The following is a 20,768-nucleotide window of genomic DNA, read 5'->3' on the forward strand; positions in this document are numbered from 1 at the left end:
AGTCATGTCTGCGTTTTTTGTGGATCCCATTGCACCCTGTTCACACCATACATGTGCAGAAACATGCAGTTCAGTGGTCATGGTATGAACAAGCCCTTATGTTAGGGGCACATGTTTGGTTATGGAAGCTTTTGCTGGATACTACAGTCAGCTTTTTTCAGCTTTGATGCATTTGTTCTATAGCGTTGCAGCCAGACTTTGCTAGCTACATATTGGTGTAAAAGTGTCTTTAGGCTCCTTTCCCCATCTTGTAAGCAGATGGTGTAGCGTCAACCCTGGCCCTGTTTGTCCACACCCAGTTGTCACACGAGTTCTCCCAGTTTCAGCCGGAAGCAGTTGGGGGCACATTGTGCTTTTGCTGTTAAACCAGTTTGCAGTAGTCATTGTATGAGGTGCTGCTTATAGAAGCAGCCATAAACTGTCTATACCAGGTCCTTGGATGACACAGTGATTAGTGACTTAGTGAAGCTTGTAGGAGTGTGTATCTGTTATATCAGGACAGGAAGTTGTATTTCTAAACCGCAGGTTTTCTACATTACATGCTGTACAATGGGGGACTGTAGGGGCCAAGCAGATGGTCACAGACCTCCTGAACCTCTGGGGGTCCCTTTTTAATGATCTGTGCTTCAAAGGCACAAACCTACAAATCTCTCCTGACTTCCATCTGTTAATTACATTGCATGAAATCACTTTTAGTAGTGTCAGTATCCTTTTTAAAAGGTGCTTCTACCATTGGGTACTATGTAGCCTTGCTGACACGCTCAAACACGATATCTGTGATCACCCAATCTCTATATTGTTCTGGTTGGCACAGCTTGCACATAGCAAAAAAAGGAAAGATACAATCGTTTCAGACCTGATTATTTGTTAAGGGGAGAAGGGGGAAGTGATTACATATAGGAACAAAAATTCAGATCCGTACATGCAGATGGCAATGACGATAGATGTTTCTTTAAAATGCGGTTGACTTTTACATTTGTATATTCAGCTACTACACGCAAAGCTACCGTATAATATACATACCGTACGGTTACACACACAGCTTGCAGTAGGAGTGTCTGTTTGGCAAGCTGGTGGGTAGTAGGATTGAGGTAGTATATCAGGGGTAGCCAAACTCCGGCCCTCCAGCAGTGGTGGAACTACAAACATGAGGCATTGCAAGATTCTGCCAGCCACAGACATGACTCCCGGAGAGAGATGCATCATGGGATTTGTAGTTTCACCACTGCTGGAGGGGCGGAGTTTGGCTTCCCCTGTAGTGTATGGACCCACAAGACAGAGTGGGGCAGAGATGCTACCCTCATGTGGGAGGCAAAGCATTTCTTATGGATGCGCGTTAAGCTTTTTCTATGTGTGTTTAGCTGCAGTTGCCCAGTAGAGTTCAATTGCCAGCCAGTCCATTCTGGTAGACAATGGGCATTTAAAAGAAAGCGGAAATGAACATTAACCTCAACTGTATATTTATTTGCTTTGGCTGCTAGGGACCTGAAATATTTTCAGCCATGTTTTATGGGCATTTTTTTTTTTTTTTTAATTTGTCTTGTGTACAGTACAGTAGTACCTCGGTTCACGAACTTAATTCGTTCCACGATTCTGGTCGCAAAACCGAATCGGTAGCGAACCGAATCAAACTGTGATCAGACAGCGATATCGACTAGAGGAAGCCACGACAAGTGTCAGAGCAGGGAAGATGGCTGCCGTTGTGTTCGTCACCCGTTGCGGAGTTTGCGAACAGAAGCCAAATTTTGCTGAACTTCCTGTTCGCGAAGCGTTCGTGAATCGAGGTACCACTGCATATAGACATGAACCGCCAGTAACAGATATGAGCTAAGACTTCTTAAAAGAAAAGCCGGTTGCTCTGGTTTTATTTCTATTGTCAGAAATATCTCTGTGGTTAAGGGGATGAGTGGTAAATGGAGGATATTGGTCTTGCTGGAATTTCTGTGACCTTCCCCAATGCTCTCTGAGCTCCTCCACAGCATTCCACAGATGTCACCTATGGGACAAATTCAGTATGTCGGTGACGTGTCTGAGCGCCTCGCATGGTTTACATTTCAGAAAAGCAAAGTATACATTAATGCATAGTTTCCGCCTGTTTATTAATAGTAATCCCTGGTCTCTCGGTCACGCTAAATCTCCCTCCTTGTTCCTCCATCTAGAATGGAATTCACAACTGTCCTGACTCAAAACATTTGTCATTGCTCAAAGTCTGCTAACTGCGAGTGTATAACAGCGGAAATGTTCAGCAACAGGAAATATTTGTCTGCTAGGCTTGCGAGGGTTCTGCAACACCTACACCGTCTGCAGACTGGAGACACGGCTACTGCAACTTCCCGTTTTTAGCAATGGCAGGGTTAATGCTCTGTGTGGGAGCCCTCGTTCCTGTATAACCAGGGGCCACTGAATGCTCTTAGTGGTTTCACGCTGCCCCCACACATTTCTGGCCTTCCTGTCCCGTGTGCTTAAAATTCTTCCCGTTGCTGAAGGCTTTAGCTTGATTATGTCTTGTGTGCATTTGCTGGACATTGGCCCAGCCAGGAAATAGTGCATCATTCTCTTAGAAAACTTTTGTTTCTGCTTTTGACATTCCAAAAACATCCATGGTGGATACTCATAGTGTATCTATGAAAGGCAGATTGCCGTCTGTGTCAGGACATAGTGCCTTGACCGCTGTGCTCTTACTGCTTTGCTTCCTGCCTTGCCTTTCACCTTCCGATTGATAAGTTGCTTACAACATTTTTGAGACGCGAGACATTTATAGGAGGGCTACTGGAGCTTCCTGCCGCACCTTTCTGCTCTGGATTTTATTAGATGTTTGTTAGTCTGGGGACAGGAAATGGCCCTTTTTGTAAATAGCTATTGCCTGGTTTAACCAATAAACTGCCTGGCTGTTTGCAGTCCAGGGCAAAATCTATGCCATTCTGTTAAAATGCAAATTGACCTGGCAATTACCATGCAGCAGCTTCCTCCAGCATGATCTCCATGTGCACAGCACACATCCCATGAGACCCTTTTGTCAGGCCAAACATGTAACAGTTTGTCCAGCAGCGGAGCACACATGCTATTGGCGAGGCTGTGTATTTAACAAGCTGCCGCTTTGATGCCACATTCATGGGAATCTTCTCCCCTCCCTGAACTTGTTTAGCGAATGGCTGATTTCACGATCTGCTTGTGCCACATTCCTCTAAGCTGAGCTAATGCCAGCCATACTGGTCATCCTCGGGCAGGAAGGGTGGAGAGCAGCTCAGCTCCTCCATTCATTCAGGGGCATCTTTGTCTTACCTAAGGCCAGAAAACTAAGCATATTACGGCCTCTAGCAGTCTGCCCACCCGGAAGAGTTTTGCAATCTTTTTATGGTGCTTGAGACTGCTGCTGATAACCCAATATGTGTGCATTTCTTCACCCATATCTACATCCAGTTATCGGGCATCAAAAAAAGAAATGTTCAGAAGCTTCTTTTGTAGTGCAGATCGGTGGGGCTCATCCACTAAAAAGAGTGCAAGGAGCAGAGCATTACGTAGCCCTCTGCAACCCATTAGAATTTACTCATCCAAACCAATCAAGTACAAGATAATGTCTTCGTTTCTATGGGTATTGCGCTGCCAACTTAGTGCTTTGCACGCTCCTTATACAACTGCTGATTTAAACAAAGCTTTTTCAGACCTCCATTGCAGACAGATGTACTTTTTCACTTGCATGGCCAGCCATTGTTTACCTCCTGTGGTGTTCTTGGTGTCTTCTGAAATATTACACGTGCTGTGTCGTCCTTGGATAATAGCGGCGTCCATAGGCTGCCATGCAGGTGGGCGGAGTTGGGAACACAGTTGCAGAAATATCATTATCAGAAAAAAGTGATAGTTGACTTTTGAATGGATTCACACTTTCATTTTCTTAACAGGGTCATCAGGCTGCTGCTATTTTTTTGTATAAGAATCAATTGCGACATAGTGGCTTTTGATGATGGATCACATGACTCATCTCGGTACCTTCACCAGCTGCTGCAGATCAGCAGTTAAGGGGTCCACAAATGATATTAAATTGCTGTAGCTTTGATTACATTCCTGAGTGAGATGACTTTTTGGTTGTTGGCAGCTCTTTTATTGTCCGGTACAAATTACATAAGACTTGCCAACTACTGTTCTCACCGATCTAAAAGTCTTAAATGAGCCAATCATTACTTAGTATTTATTAGTTATAATTATTTCATATTATTATATTCTATTATACTATAACTATGTTTTCAGGACAGGGATAGGTGCTATAGCTCTAAATGACCTTACAAGTCCCCACGTGATGTCTGGCAGTCTGCTTGCCTTTAGGTCTAAGTAACTAGTACATCATCTGCTGTGGAAAGGCTATCCCGGGTGTAACTAGATACCACCTTTTTATAAATGTATCATTCTTCGGTCATTTACTCATTTGTTTTCAAACTTTTGTAGCAGTGGAAGGGAAATCTCCTGCCTGGGTTATTAGCACATGGAAATGTCTTGATTCCCAGTCCACCCATTAATCAGCAGCATGTTCCTTCATTCAGTCAGTGTTTTTCCTGACTAGTCCACCGATGGCTCTGCTATAACTTGAGGCGGCTCCCTGGGGATATGTTAAACTGAAATCAGATAGCCTGCGGTGACTGCCCAGGATCTAGCCTGGCCACACATGTTCCAGGAATGTGTTACTAGTGCAACTGGCACACATGGCCCCTATTTTCCGATTGTCTAATCTACAACATTGGCGCTAATACTTCATTTTTATTGCGATTCACAGTTGACTTGTAGGATTAACGGAGGATAAAAAATATTTAACAACAAAAGATAAATGGCTCAACATTTAAAGATGAGACTGCTATAAACCAAGGACATCGTTGTGTAACGTGGAGCTTGGTAGACAAGTGTCACAGCTCCCAGGACTTCTCTATTGATGGAGAGCTACGTGCAGAGTTTTTGGGAGTGCTCTGACAGGCGGATTACTCCCACTCATCAATGCTGAACTGATTGGCATGTATGTAAAGTCATGATATGTCAGTTGCCATTACTGACTTTTTAAAAAGAAATATGCAATCTCACAGGATGCTGTTCCCGCCTAACAAGTCGTTGACCCAGTTGACATATATGTTTTTAGCCAGTGAAGTCATAAATTCCAACTTGCATGCCTGTGACTCAGGAAAGGTGTGATGTATCACTACGTCCTTACAAAGTATTGGTTTTAAAGCCAGTCAGTTTCAGATTTTTTAGGGTGTGTTTTTAAAGGGTGTACAAAAAATAAATATTTAACTTTTAAACTCCAGCCTGTATTAGGCCTGGCACTTGAAAACTGTACTACACATCCCTGGAGGCAGTATAGCAATATAATGCTTTCAATGGGGAGCGGTGATTGGTCACCTCAGCCACTTGACCGCATTGATCAATGATTATCTTTTCTTTCTACTGGCACGCCATCATGGAAGCAAGACTGCACAAAAGCGATTCTCATTGGTCAGTGCAGTCAAGTGGCCGCACTGACTAATCACCACTCTCCATTGCAGACATTATGTTGCTATACCGCCTCCGGGGCTGTGTAGTAAAACTTGAACTTGTGATACAGGCTGGCGTAGGCAGCGGGCAAGGGTCATCATGTCTGTGCTTCCCCAACAATGACAGCTATGACATGCTGAACTAGAAGAGAAAGATCTACATTTTGTAGCTGTTCCATGCAACAATTAAAAGCACGGTAACCATATGCACAATAGTCTTTTCACAAAAGGGTGGTGGTTTTTCTTTTCTTTTTCTAAAATCACAGTGGAGTTAAGTTGTCGATGGTGTAAAATTTGAGATGCCATTGCAAACATTCAGCGGATTTCTTCCAGTGTTGTCTGAAGATGACGCCTTAGTATAAAATGGAGGGGCTGTTTTCTCCAATCATCTTCCAGGCCAGCAACCTGAGAGATGATTGGCTCCTCCTTCTACAGGAAACACAATTAAGAAAGCAGTTAAATACCCTGCCACCCCCACGTCCCTCATTTTTTTTGTGTGTTTCGTACCGTCCAGGAACCTTCGTCACCTTTGTTCTTTTCCTGACCGGTCGGCCTTATGGTCGCAGGTCATCGCCGGTGTGCAGCTCTGTGTTCAGGCTTTCTGCTGTGCCTGTTGCCTTGCTGTGGATACGGAGGGGCTCCCCCCTGTTTGGCAGGGTTCTGTTCCTCCGTTTCTGTGCCCCAGGGAGGAAGAATCCTGAAGCTCCCTGGCTGCATTGCCCTGTCCCTGTAGGAATCACCTAGGCACTTAAAACCCTTTCGTACCTTCTATAAACAGTGCTGCACTGTACATTGGACATAATTGGGTGCTGGAAGGGATTGTTCTGTAAAACAAAAGTTTCCACAAACGGTAAAAGGCATTCGTTGTATGACATTTGGATAAATGCGTTCTAATTAGTGGACTTGCAAATACAGGATAGTTTAAAGTTCAGGATTCCCTGCAGCAGTGAATTTAACCCAGCAACCTTTCCAGAGTTGTAAATTCAGTCCTTTGCCGGTTGCACAAACCCTTATACGTAAGTATACGTTCAGAGCAGTGTCTACCACTATACAGCTGCAGCATGTCATTGATTTTATACATGCGTAGTCCCAGAGGTAGCTGCCAACACTCAATTTGTAAGGTAAATGCCCGGGTGCAAAGAGCACTGTGCAAACTGTAATCCTGTAATATAAAATCTCCAAAAACATCCATTCACAGTTGATATAGAGGCACTCACGGGTCTTGCAGTGGAGATAAGTCAAAGCATCAGCGTTTTATTGTCGACGTTTGGATGGAGCTCAGTCCATCTAAGATAGACAGAGCTCCAGCCAAAGGTTGACAATCTAAGATGGACCGAGCTCCATCTAAAGGTTGACAAGCTAACATGTATTTATTTGTGTTCCCCTTCTTATGTAAAGTAGTTCTGAATTGGGAACAAAAAACTTCTGCTTCCTTGAACCACTACCTTCATGGTTTTGTGAAATAGTTATTCTGAGATCAATTGGCAGAGACTCCACATGCCTCCCACTACCAGTGATCTTAAAGCAGGGTCAGACAATATAATTTTGCGCACATGGTTTAGAAGGTCATCTAAATAGCAGCCCTTTCGGCTTGAGAAACTGAGACAGAATGTAATATGCAAAGCACTAAAGTGCCCTGTAAGTCAGGAAAGTTTTGGGTTTATTCCGGGGTTCTACTGTACATTTTATAAATGAAAGTTCTTCTCTGAAATGGCTGAGCACCTGTTGCTGCCACGGCTTCTTTGTCCTAAACGTTTTCCTTTTTTTGGCTTTGTGAGGCGTGACCGCTGAAATGATCTCTCTGCTCGGCCAGACATTGTTCTTTCTGAAATATTCCATGCTCTGAAATATTTCCTCATGGTGGAAGATATCCGAGCCCGGGGATTTTTTTATTTCTGTCTGTTACTTGTCACATTGTCCTTACAATACTTGTGGTGTTAATCTGCATGTTCGGTTCCTCGGACCAGAATTAGGTCTGTGTTGTACATGTACTTTTTACATTTTACTTTTTTTTTTTTTTTTACACATTGAGGTTGATTTTGTGCAAAACGTAAGTAAAGTACAGTAGCTGCAAGCAGTCGGGTTTTAGGTTTGAACTCTACATTAAAAATAAGAATTATGCTGGTCGCTGTAGGCTGTAGATTCTTCTAGATCCAAAAGTGATATTTCATTCACAGGTGGAGTCTCCTGGACACATATTGACTTCTTTACTCTCTTTTGAGCACCCCTGTGATGATATCTTTCTGACTCTGTTCTTACCTTCGGGTCTTCGGGATTTACATTCATTGAGTTATTACCAATCTACTTGTTGCTTTCTCATAGCAAATAAAAACCCAGGAGGCCGAGTCAGAGCCATTTGTCAAGGACACAGAAGGTGTGTGAAGCTCAAAGATCATCTCCCCTGTTTCCCTGAGAGCTATTTGGAAATAGATGATGTAAAGCTGAACTCCTGGATAAGCAAATATCGTCTAAATACAAGAGTCATGTGTATTCTTACTAGATTTGTGTATTTCTTCTAGATCTGAGCAGTGATCCAGTGTGTAACTTTGCCTCTGTGCAGGTGCTTCCTGTAATAAAGACCAGTCACTGCTGCTCTTTCTCCTTCTGCAGGATGTCTGGTCTGGTCTCCGCCCCCTCCTGTAATAAAGAACGGTCACTGCTGCTCTCTTTACTTGTGCAGGGTGACTGGTCTTGTCTCCACCCTTCCTTTAGCTTTCTGCAGGCAGCCTCTAGTGGGTGGAGGCTGCTGGGCCCCTCCCACAGCTTTGCTCTCTGTGCAGGGTATGTAAAGCACAGTGATGATGTCACTGCTACGTCTACATAGTAATATCTAGGATTACACAGACATTTGGTGCACACATAGTTTATTTATATCCTCTGTGAAGGAATATATTTTGATGAATGTTTATGTGCCCGGAGTTCACCTTTTTAATGCTCTAGCGGCATCTATCAAAAACTGAAATATCAATTTGGGTGTACTGACCTCCTGCAATAAAAAAATGCTGTTGTGTTCTACTTTGCATTGGTGGTTCAGTTTATAAAGTGAAACCAGAGGGGCCTTCAGGAGCCAGTCAGGCACATTAGGTGTGGCAGTCAGTCAGGAGCGCAGGGCATGTCTTTGCACAGAGAGTACAAGGTGTGTACACGGGAAGTGCTTGTGACTGCAGCCGATTCACATTCCACACAGCTCACCTGCCCCCCTCTCAAGGACATCCCTCTCCTGCCTCTGAAACTGACCTGGAAGGTGGAAGAATGTCAGGAATGAGTGCGTGCTCTCGTAGGGCTGGGCTCCCAGCAAGGGGACTGGGTGTTGTAATTCTTTTACTGTGGAACAATGGAAACGTCTAATCTGCAGGTGAAAGAATTTGCCAGCACAGTATGAGTAAGTCTCGATGCTGCAACAGGTGCCCCGTCCAAGATGTCCTCATTCTGTCTGTATTGATGCAATAAAGAGGTGTATCTAGGGTCTCTCCCCTGTGCTACGCCCTGGGACTGTTTCTGTACTGAAACTGAGAGTCTTCATGTAATTATAAAAGCACTCGCCCCTCCCTAGCCTGTCATTGCATTTATTACATCAATGTCAGACTTGTAAATTAATTCAAGCAACTCACCCAGCTAAGAATCTCTCCACTCACATTTCAGCATGCAAGGGTGGAAGCGGAGGGGAAGCCAGTTTTGTCAAAACTATGATCAAGACGTATATATTATTGATAAAAGGTCTTAGGTTTTGCAGCAAAATTCAGGTGTAAATTAATTCCATTGCAATCCATTAGAACCACCTTTTCCATGTGTTCATAGGGTCCCTGCGCTTCTAATAGACACGTGGAAAGGTTCACGCTACTTCTTTTCTGCCCATGATGACTATATGTACATAATTGGTAGCGTGTGTGTGTGTGTGTGTATGCACGCACACTCACTCACTCCTCTGTATTCCCACCTGAATCTCAGGTCACAAGACTATAGCACAACACTACTTTGCCACATGGAGACGTGGCACGGAGGGGTTAACCTCATGTATTGTGTGTGCAGAGGATAGCTGTGAGCGATTAATTGTGCGCCTATTTCAGGAGCTGTGAGTCAGTCGGGTGAGGGGGGGAGCTCAGGAAATGACCCAGATCTGTTTTTTTTCTTACTAGAGTTTTCTGGGCTGGCACCCGATTCCAGCTCCGAGGCAGAATTTACACCCCAGGGCTCTGTCCAGCTGGCATATCTTGGGTGGCGCCGTGTCATGAGACTGTCATTCCGTGTCACGCACCAATTCAAAGACCTTTCTACTTGTTCTTGTATCGCTGCTTAGTGCTGTAAATCATTAATTCTGCTTATATGTAATAATTTACTCAGGAGCCAGTCATGAGCTGTCCCTGATGAAGCACTTTAGTGACTGTTTTTTTGAGAGCTTAGTGACATTTGTCAAGTCCTTCAGTGTCTTGGATTCTTAACCTAGCAATTACATTTTGTGCTAAGGGGTAACCACAAGCTGACCTGGCCTGACTGTGAGAAGATGGGAAGCTAACCAGCATATAGTAATAGTGTACTGAAATGTAATCACCAGTACTAAAGGATCCAGCAGACTAGTAGATGGCAGCTGGCTTGGTATGACTGACCCGACCACTGCATGCAGTCTTTCTGGACACGTATAGGTTTGCATTGAAAGTACATGCATGCTTGTATGGAGAGGGCAAAAAAAGCACCAGGTACTGGCCTGCCTGAGGGAAACCAATAGCAATAAACCAGAATAATCAATCCTAGGTGATCAATAGTTCCTCCTAGGGATCCACCGATAACGTCTTTTCGATTATCGAGTACCAATATAAAAAAAAAAAAAAAAATTAGTTGTACTCCGATACCGGAAGTCCCTTTTTAAGGAGGCCGGGCGGCGTGTAATAACTCTCCACCTGGCTTCCTGGTTATCAGCAAAGCTGTCTCCATGTTCAGCATTGAGCCGGCTTTCTGGCCAATCAGGAAGCCGGGGGGCGGGTAATAACTCGCTTCCTGGTTGGCCAGCTTCCCGACCAATCAGGAAGCTGGACGGCAAGTCATTCCCCCCCTGCTTCCTGATTGGCCAGGAACCCAGCTCCCTGGTGACAAGGGAGCATGGAGCGGGCCAATCAAGAAGCCGGGCAGTGTGTAATGTCTCACTGCCGGCTTCCTGATACCGGAGGTTCTGGTATTTGGGCTAGGCATCGGGAGCATTTAGGCGGGTATGAGTACTCGCCCAAATACGCTGTATCGGCACCGAAGCTAGTATCGGTGCATCCCTATTTCCTCGAAGCATGCTTAGCTGGGGTATATCATGAAACCCTTACAAACATATCAACATCCCCCAATCTAATTGAAAACTGCTAAATTAGGCAAACATTTGTATTCTGTTCCTTTTTATGGTTCCAGAATAATGTGTACCACTGTTTATTAATACCCGCCCCCCCCGCAGTGGCAGTTTTTATACTTTCTCACTACAATTTTACAAAGCCCAGCTCCAGCTTATAATTTAAATATAAGTGAATAGCATGGCCATAGTAAGAGTATTTGGTTGCTGTACTAGCTCTTTTCTCTGGCACTGTCCCCCCGCAGTAATTTATTCCTCCTAGATGTCCACATTCTTAACGACAACTTGCACTCTTCCTATGAGTTCAGGGTGTCGTGGGCCAGCTACCCATGGGGCATAACCATGGAACCCCCTGTATTCTTAGTATAATTCAGAGAAAGGAGCTTACGTCGCTTGCGCACTTCATCTTCCTCATCCTTGAGGATACTGCGGTGTCACATGACTGGCTAAGGACGCCTAAAAAAAGACACAAAATTCTCTCTGGAGGGAGGAGGGACTACAGAAAGCGGGGAAGGGGGTGCCGGAATTCGGTTTTAATGGTATTGGCTTGGAAGGAGCGTAAATTGGATGCTATGTCTCTTTAATTACAACCACTTTCAAGCCTAGCTCTCTGTGACGTTTGAATACCCATGAAAGAATGGACATCAAGTTATCCATTAGCCACATTCATGTCTGTTTTGTCAAGCTTTGCTGTTCTCTGTTCTTCAGAAATTGTCAACCAAATGTTTTTTACCCACATTCACCAATCACATTTACATCGATCCTTGGGCTGCATGCACACCAAGCACACATAGAAATGCATGTGCCCTGTACCCGACAGTTGACCCCCCACCCCCCTGCAGGTTTCATTCTCTTGGCTTCAGGGCGGCTCATTCCCCCCCCTCTCGTTTTCTATAAATGAAGCCCTTTGTTTGAAGATAATATGTGACTAAATGATATGTTGTACATCCTTGTGCTCCTGCTGATTTGCTTCTCTGCACTGTTACTCGGAATACAATGTCATCCACATTTTAAAACACATTTTACAATGTAATATAAAGCAGCCACAGTTGGTGTATGTCAAGCCAAAAACTGGTTGGTTTAGTGTCCGCAGGACAGGAAGTGAGGGAAAATCTTTCCAATGGAGCCATAAATAGCAGCAAAAACCTGAGAAGGATCCTTCCCACTCTATCCAAAACTAAGACATAAAGCTTGACATACTTTTCTACCTAGGCTAAGAGACCGATATCTACAATGTAGATCCAATAGCTGCAATATATATTGGCTGAGGCCGGCAGGCCAGGCACCGCTTGTAAAGTCTGTTAACGGCATCTGGTGAGGACTGAAGTATTGGGTTGGGGGTCTAGCTGCACCTCAAAGAAGGCCCGAAATCAACCACACGTCTGTGATGAAGATTATTTAATCTTCCTTAATTTTTTTTTTTATAAGCAAAATCAGAAAAATTGCACACCTTAACTCAAACCTGTTATTAATGTCTACATCCACATTGGAGAGATTAGCCCTCACTTCCTGTACAATGACCTTTCTCGCCTGGACAGGAACTGAGGAAACTTCTCCCCTACATTAACAAGGGCAGCGGTTCCAATTCTTTTTTTTTTCCCCCCCTGAAATTGCCATTTTATAAAAGTTGGTGGTTGCTGCATTTTTAGTAGCTAACCACTGGTGCCGTCTAACAGTTATTGCATGCAAGGACTGCAGAAAGGCTTGAAGTTTTGTGTTTTGAGCCCTTAATTGACCAGCTTCTTCTCCCCACAGACTTTCACTGCTTGGTGTAACTCCCACCTGAGGAAAGCCGGCACACAGATCGAGAACATCGATGAGGATTTCCGAGATGGGTTGAAGCTTATGTTACTTCTGGAAGTCATTTCAGGTGGGCAAAGAACAGACTTCCCTGCTGGGTACTTGGAGCCCCCATTGGGATGCTGTAAAAATGCCAACAGAGACCTAAAATCTATACAGATTGACAACTTTGAGGAATACAAATGATGATCGTGTCATTCAAAGCTTGCAAGTTAAACTCCCAAAAAGTTTTGATTTACTTAGGGCTAAGACAAAGGCAACAGAGACAAGAGCTTCACCAACCACTGCTGCCAAATGTGTTCTACAGAGAGGAGGTCCTATAGAACTTGCTGAACTCCGGGCAAACTGCTAAATACAAAGATGAAATAGATATATGGGGCTGTTTTACATGCCAGAAGATTTGTAGTTCTGTCCTAGATTTAAACAGTGCCTACAAAAGAAATGGAGCACTCCAGTAAGTCCAGCAAATGGAGGCTTTATGATTAAGCACATTCTAGGTCAATGGCAGAGAAGAATAAAATAAATAGAATGTAATAAATCCTTTTTTAGGTTGGATTTTCTGGAGTGTGGCTGATACTTGTGTGGACATTGTATGTGGGAAGCAGATCGGGACCTTTGCAGCTTAAACACCTCCCCTGTGAGAGGAGACGCCGGCCGGGCTTAGAGAGCAGCATCATTGCAAATGATCACATGTTAAATGACAAGTCTATTCTGATTCAATATGTTTCTTTCAGGGGAAAGACTTCCGAAACCGGAACGAGGAAAAATGAGGGTCCATAAAATTAATAACGTCAACAAAGCTCTGGACTTCATTGCTAGTAAAGGGGTGAAGTTGGTCTCCATTGGAGCTGAAGGTATTTTTTTTTTCCTGCTCTGAAGTGACCTTTGTTACAATACGGGAACTGTTTCTTTTTAAACGACTCCCATTCCCTCCTCTTCCCCAAAGGTGTTTTTGTTTTCACTCTTTATCTTCCTTCTTCTGTGTATTTCATTCTCACAAGTTTGTTGGCTATTAAAGGCAGTTTAAGCTTCCAGCTGTTGTTGTTTGGGGGCATTATATACTTGGCTAGAATTTGTCAGCATATTGCAGCACTTATTATAAGCTCACCTGGCAGGTTTACTTGGAATCCATCACTGGTTAATGGATTTGTATTGTCACATATAGCTGATATTATATTAGAAGATGAACTCCAGCAGTGAGCTAGGCTGACCCTCACTACCTGGCTCAACATATCTACACCATGGGCAACAGAGTGAAAGCAAATTATTACACAGTATTTTATTGTTTGACCTGAGCTAAGCAACTTATAAGTCCACCAGCCACTGTCTGAAAACTAACCTGTGGCTTGCTTATTCAGGGCAAAGCAATCATTTGTTTAATGTTCTCACACCCATACTCAACTTTCCCCTTAACTGCTTTATTTTCTATGATGGGAGCCAGAAAAAACAAGTATGGAGCAGCATGACTTCTGTGAGAGCGCTCCATAGCCTTTGTGAACTTTGAATCCGGTAACTTATTGCTGACATGGGATCTTTACTTTTGCTCCCAGTGGTGGCAAATAGGTGTGTGTGTGGGTGTCTGCATTAACCCATTTGTGCTTGCAGTCTGTAGATTAGCGTTCCTTCTGCATGATGCCCCATGTTGAGGGTATGTAAATCTGCATCCTTTGGCAGCTAGCGGCCGGCATAGTGTGCTGCTGCTAGCTGTCAGGCTGGGCTGCCACCGATGGCTCCGGTCCCCTCTAACTATTGGGAACCAGTCGGTGACAAAAAGATAAGCGCGCCTGTTTTTTTTTTTGCCCTGCATGACCAAAGCACAGATTCATTTCAGAGCTGGGAATAACCTGACCGTTTCTTTAAGCTTGAGTTCTTGCACGAGTTCTTTTGTATGACAGCACAACTCCTTAGTGAACAGAATTGTTTTATTACTGTCCATCCTATTATCACTTCCAATATCTATGCCTACTTTAAAGCTCAGTGATTATCAATCTGCATTGCAGCTATTCTGTAATCTGACTCAGTCTTTGAAATTGTAGCCTTGTTCCCCCTTTATTTTCTGTGGGTGAATCCAGTTGTAGTATCTCTCTATTACAGAAAAAGTAAGTGAATAATGTATTAAAATAGTTGGCAGCAGCAGCTGATGTTGATTGGGTCACTGTGTTGTCTCACTCAGAAATTGTTGATGGCAATGCCAAGATGACACTGGGTATGATTTGGACCATCATTCTGCGGTTTGCCATTCAGGACATCTCTGTGGAAGGTAAGTGCTGTGCCTGTGGTTTCTCTGCCTGTTTTCTCATGCCCCGAAATTTCCGTCTCGTGATAAAGTTCCTCTTTTGGCTCCACAGAAACCTCTGCGAAGGAAGGATTATTACTGTGGTGTCAGAGAAAAACTGCGCCTTACAAGAATGTCAATGTACAGAACTTCCACATAAGGTAAAATGTCACTTTTGGCATGTGCTGCTTTTGGTTTGTCACAAGCACCACATTTGTAAAGCTGTATCTGTAGCTCTCATTTGCATGTAATGGTCGCCAAACCATTCTCATATTGCCCTGCACTTCAGCACTTTTCTTAAAAGAAAGGCAATGTTCTTTTGACTGATACTTTATAATGGAGACAAATGGCTAAAAAGCACCCATCGCTTATTGCAAGGCTGGACAATAGCCAATGCTTCTCAAAAATTACAGCTGGCACCTAATTTATGAGGTTTTCTATGGTGGTTGTCCGTGGAGGTGGCTCCTGGATTGGGCAGACTAGCCCCCGAATTCCATATTCATTTGCCCACCCATGCTGCACCCAGTTTAAGCACATCATTTCAATTTAATCCGACAATATCACTGCAAGATGCACCATATGCCTGTATTTTGAAGTCGCACCTCCTGCCCGTAGGAACGGCCAGTGGATCTCCATATATCCAGACATATGAAGATAAAGGGTTTTAAAATTAGGGTTGCTGGTTTGTGGCTCCTCTCCTCACATTTACAGATCATGATAGAAGAGCACTGTAGAGTTAGAGGTGGGTGACATTGTGTGATACCCAAAGCAGACTTGATAACCAGTGAGCCATTGTGGTTTTTTTTTCTTTTTCTCCTTCACAGCAGGCTGGCTCTGTGTTTTGATCGCTATGCCTGGGGAATGGGGGAACTAATTCCTTCTTGTATTCAGTCAATAAAGACCTTCTAAAATAAATATTTGCATTCTTATATACAATACAATTTTAGGAGCTGCAGATTTGTTTTGCTTCTATTGCATATGTTGAACACAATTTATAGTGTTACTCCAGTATATCTAGTGTATATAGCTGCACCTGAGGTATAGATGTGTGTAAATGTCCTCCCATAGTCTTGGTGCAATTGTATAGCGACTTTCCCTGTATACATCGACTATTGCCATTCCACTGTGAGTGAGTCTGCCTCAGTGGCCGGTAAAGACACTCTTTTGGCAGTGGAGTGGCAGTTTGGTAAAGCTAAGCAATGAAGTTGAAGAATTTCAGGACCCCGTAATAAAATAAAACTAAATCTCATAGGGACCTAGGCAGTGTGTCCCTCAGGGGAAAAGCAGGCTTCTTGTGGTGTCTGCTCTTATGTAGATATTTGTAAGATATATCATAGGTATTTTTACTGAATTGAATTCATCTCTGCACATGTGAAAGAACCCATTGCAGAAAAAAATATTTACTGTGTATAAAGCTGACACAGAGCACTCACAAATGATGTGGCTGTGCAATGGGAATGGTTACTGGTGCATAGCACCACAATACAAGCATTTTATACTGTGTGGCTACATTGTACATCTCCAATTAATGTTCATAATTACATTAGTCAGCTTTTCCCTTCACTGATACTTGGTTAGAGTCATTCAGAAATAATAATTCATCTCTCCCCTTGCAGCTGGAAGGACGGCCTGGCTTTCAATGCCTTGATTCACAGACACCGACCAGAGCTTATAGAATATGATAAACTGAGAAAGGTAAACCAACATTTTTGTATGTGGTAAAACATATATTATGGGTATGTATTTTTCACATACTTAAAGCACTTTTCTTTGTTATTCTTTTAGGATGACCCAGTGACTAACTTGAACAATGCCTTTGAAGTGGCTGAGAAGTATTTGGATATCCCGAAGATGTTGGACGCTGAAGGTGAGCCTCAGATCCTGGAGTCAACATGTCCTTTCATCAATAGGGATCTTTAGGAGCTCGATCTCCCCGATGGTTGTCTAGGAGCTCGATCTCCCCGATGGTTGTCTAGGAGCTCGATCTCCCCGATGGTTGTCTAGGAGCTCGATCTCCCCGATGGTTGCTTAGGAGGTACAGTAGATCTTTAGAATCCCTGCTCATCTTTTTAAACCCTCATCTCTGTACCAAAGTGCCTTAGTCCTTTCCATACATTCTGTTTTGTATAAGAAATGGAAAATCCATACAGTGACATGGCTATGTATTGGTGCAGCAAATGGATGCTGGGAGCTTCAGTGCTGAATTTTCACCATAGTTGTAAAGTGCCAGTGAGCGAATTGACGGCTAGTATTTCTCCATTAAGACTGTCGGAGTCTTATCTATGCCGACATGACCTCCTATCCCAGATGATCTCATGGCATGACACATTAAAAAAACAACAAAAAAATATTTAAATGAGTTTAATGCCAGTGGGAACTGATGGCAGCTCTTTCAAGCACACCTCTGGATCCTCTGGCTCTCAAATGAATTGAAAAGGGTCCCTGTTTGTTTTTTTTGCACAAAAAAGGTTATTTTTCCTTGCAAGTATTCAAGTTTTGCCCTAACGTACCAAATTAGGTTATTGTCATTTTACCTTCTACCGTCCAGAGCAGCAATGGTGAATCTATGGCATGCATGCTACAGCTGGCACGCGAGCCATAGACTTGCCTCATTGCTTTTCTCCGTCAAAGTGACCAATATTACCAATAATAAATACTATGCAAATTTGCACAGTGGGTGCCTCTATCCGGCCAGCATCCCTCGATCAGCTGATTGAAGGAGCCTGTCAGAAGCCAACAGCCATTGAACCACTGTCAGAATACAAAGAAATAAACAGCAGATAGCAGAGGAAGCATTAGCTCCTCTGCTATCTGTTTTTTGTTTTGTTAAAAAAAACAATTCAGGGGAATCAAGAGTTGGGCTGCTATTGGCTATTTCGAATTGCTATAGCAGGCTGGCTATTGCACCCGCCCACTGCTGCTGTGAATCAACAGAGGTAGGTCTGAAGTTCTCCTTCAGGTCCTCTTCTGATTGACAGAGGCAGTGGGCGGGTGCAATAGCCAGCCTGTTATTGGCTATTGCAATGTGAAATAGCCAATAGCAGCCTAGCTATTGAGTGCCCTGCTGTGTTTTTTTTTTGTCTTACAAAAAAAAGGCAGCAGGGGAAGCATTAGCTCATCTGATATCCACTTTCTCCTTCAGGTCAGCTCCTCTGCTAATTGACAGCAGACAGTGGGCGTGTGCAATAGCCAGCCTGCTATTGCAATTGGAAATAGCCAATAGAAGGCTGGATATTGATTCCCCTGCTATCTGCTAGTTTTCTTTTTATGTATTGCTGTCAGAATGCAACAATAAAAACAGGCGGCTATGGGTCGACCGCTGTCAGGCCACTGCCTGCCATTTACATTCAGCTGCTAGTGCAGCTGGATGTAAACAGAATATCGGTATCTGATTATAATTCATCGGCCTGAAAGGTGGCCCATAATCGTTATCGGTACCAAAAAATCTATATCGGTCAGCCCCTAGTACAGTACAGAACAGTTTGGCACTTTGAGATACATGAAGTGGTTTAGTGATCCAGTTTGGGCACTTGGTCTCAAAAAAGATTTGCCATCACTGGTCTAGAGTGAAAAGACGCCTGAGAGTTCAGCCAATTTGTTTGTTTTTCCGTGTCTTAACCTATTCCCTTCATTTCCAGACATTGTCGGCACCGCTCGCCCTGATGAGAAGGCAATCATGACATACGTGTCCTCTTTCTACCACGCCTTCTCAGGAGCTCAGAAGGTAGCGTCAGGGGCTGCCACAGTGCCCCCACCTGTCTCCTCTCTTTATTTTCCGCATGCCTAATTTCCAGCTTGTCTTGCAGATTCATGGCATGCTGTCACCTTGTTTTGTGTCAGGAATCTCTCGATGTTCCTGCTCTCCGGTGTAAAGAGACACAATGAGCTCTGCAGCTCACGCAGCCATTCCTGACACAGACTGAGGGCAGAGAGGTTCAGATCTGGGACAGAAAGGCTCCTCATTAGGTTCCTGACTGGCTCTGCGCCTCCTCACTCTGCACTTGTCCTTTCTCTTTCTTCTCTGCACAGATATTGTGGGCACTCTCAGACCTGATGAGAAGGCCATAATGACCTACGTTTCCTGCTTCTACCATGCTTTCTCTGGTGCTCAGAAGGTGAGCTGCTGCTGGTTTCTCATGCTGGGTTTTTAGCCTGTCCTGTCTAATTCTCTAAACAATACGCTTGTTTCAACACTCTCTGGATCTGTAATCCACTTTACTTACTATTGTCTTGTAGCACCTAACATGTGTTTGTAGAAATTTTCCCATTTGTAGTGGAAGGTTGTTTTTGTACCTGACCGGCTTTTACACTGGGTTCACACCTAGGCGTATTGAATATGCGCGTTTGTCACGCGGTTCGCGGCGCGTGTTTTTACCGCGATTTGCGGTAAAAAAACCGCGCAACAAACGCGCGTTTCCGTGGGCTACTTGGTTGTATCCTAATGGAAACGCGAGACCAAAACGCCCCAAAGAAGTACGTGTACTTCTTTGGGCGTAGGCCGTTTTGTATCGCGTTCGGACGGGCGGAAATACGGCAAGGTGTGAACCAGACCCATTGAATACAATGGGATTTAGATGTTTGAGCGTTTTGTAGAGCGTTCGACGAGCGTTGAACGCGCTACAAAACGCTCAGGTGTGAACCAGGCCTTAGTATCCACTCCATTATAAATCATCCCCTAAGTGTCCAGGTATAATGGAGCAAACCTGTCTTTGCTCTGTATGGAGCCTGTACATGTAATGATTGGATTCCCATTGGAGTATTGGCTACTGCAGGCTTTCATAGATTTGGCAATAGGTAGCTGAGGCCAAAGCTGTTGGACCCATGGCTGCTTTTTCTTGGCTCCACCACCCAGTCACAATAATTGCAGCTTGGAGTCCGGAAAGTTTATTTTAGCCATGCAAGCACAGCTAGTAACTTCCCAGTCATTGTGTGAATAAACATCTGCATGCTTATTCATCTCAAAGGGGATTTAGTCATGGTCACTTAAAATTAAAGCTTAAGCTGAATCTGCGTTCCCTGTTTTTTTGCATTCCCTGGTTCCTCGCATTCCCTGGTTCCTCCTGTCTCCTATGCAAACAGCATGCTGATGACATTTGTCTGTTTTCATAGCATACCTTATTTATGACCCAGTGATTTCATCATTGAGTCTCTGCTTCTCTATGCAATGCAGGCTGATCATAGCTGAAGGGAGGAGCCGGCAGGGTGCTGACTTGCTAGCTTCACAGCACCCTGCCTTAGTACTCCTCTCAGGATCCCGCAGTCCTGATGCAAGCAGTGGGCTGGCTCTTGGGAGGAGTTATGCCAATATCCCAATGCCTTTATGGGTAGATGTCAATCTAGAGCAGTGGGCGATTCTGGGCAGACTGTATTTGCTTTCTGACCACCCAATGTAATGTAGGTGCATGTGATGCTGAGACTCTCTAATTCAAAGAAAAATTCAGTAAATGAAAGGGGTGGAGGAAGGACAGTCAAGTTGCGCAGTAAATGGCTAGATGGTGTTGGATGTCCTCCAGCCAGTTATTGGGGCAGGCTCTGACTCGCTCCAGCTTTGAATGCACGTTGTGAGAAGCTCCGAGTGTGCAGCGAGTAAGCTTTATTATGTTCTGTGCTTCCTTTTGGTTCTACGAGGCTGAGTCCTGTGCATTGTATGCATGAGACATAGGAGGGGTGAGTGTGACTGTATGACTGCCACTCAGCCAGTTCCTCTCTCCCCCTGTGATTTCCAGTAATGTTTTTTAAAAGAAATGATCTGACTGTCATGTATTGCCTTTAACACGGAAAGCTGCTTCTTGTAACATAACTGTCCAACCCCTTGGCAGAAGCACAGAGCACTGGCTCCACAGTCCAGACTCTATGC

The 20,768-nt window shown here is 44.0% G+C and overlaps 1 protein-coding gene across 6 annotated transcripts in view; it reads left to right on the forward strand.

Annotated features, from left to right (window-relative positions):
• ACTN4 (actinin alpha 4) overlaps positions 1-20,768 on the forward strand; it is a 71,073-nt gene that overhangs the window by 27,348 nt on the left and 22,957 nt on the right. For 3 of the 6 annotated variants that reach the window (XM_018576933.1, XM_018576932.1, XM_018576930.1), the window contains exons 2-8: positions 12,592-12,706; positions 13,371-13,490; positions 14,810-14,896; positions 14,985-15,072; positions 16,528-16,606; positions 16,697-16,778; positions 18,941-19,026. In XM_018576933.1, coding sequence (XP_018432435.1) covers positions 12,592-12,706; positions 13,371-13,490; positions 14,810-14,896; positions 14,985-15,072; positions 16,528-16,606; positions 16,697-16,778; positions 18,941-19,026 — 657 coding nt within the window. Of the gene's footprint in view, positions 1-12,591; positions 12,707-13,370; positions 13,491-14,809; positions 14,897-14,984; positions 15,073-16,527; positions 16,607-16,696; positions 16,779-18,549; positions 18,636-18,940; positions 19,027-20,768 lie in introns of all 6 variants that reach the window. The other 3 variants (XM_018576928.1, XM_018576929.1, XM_018576931.1) reach the window with 1 other exon arrangement.

The sequence above is a fragment of the Nanorana parkeri genome, unplaced genomic scaffold, assembly GCF_000935625.1.
Source record: "Nanorana parkeri isolate BGI_ZX_2015 unplaced genomic scaffold, ASM93562v1 scaffold80, whole genome shotgun sequence".
In the NCBI taxonomy this organism is placed as follows: Eukaryota; Metazoa; Chordata; class Amphibia; order Anura; family Dicroglossidae; genus Nanorana; species Nanorana parkeri.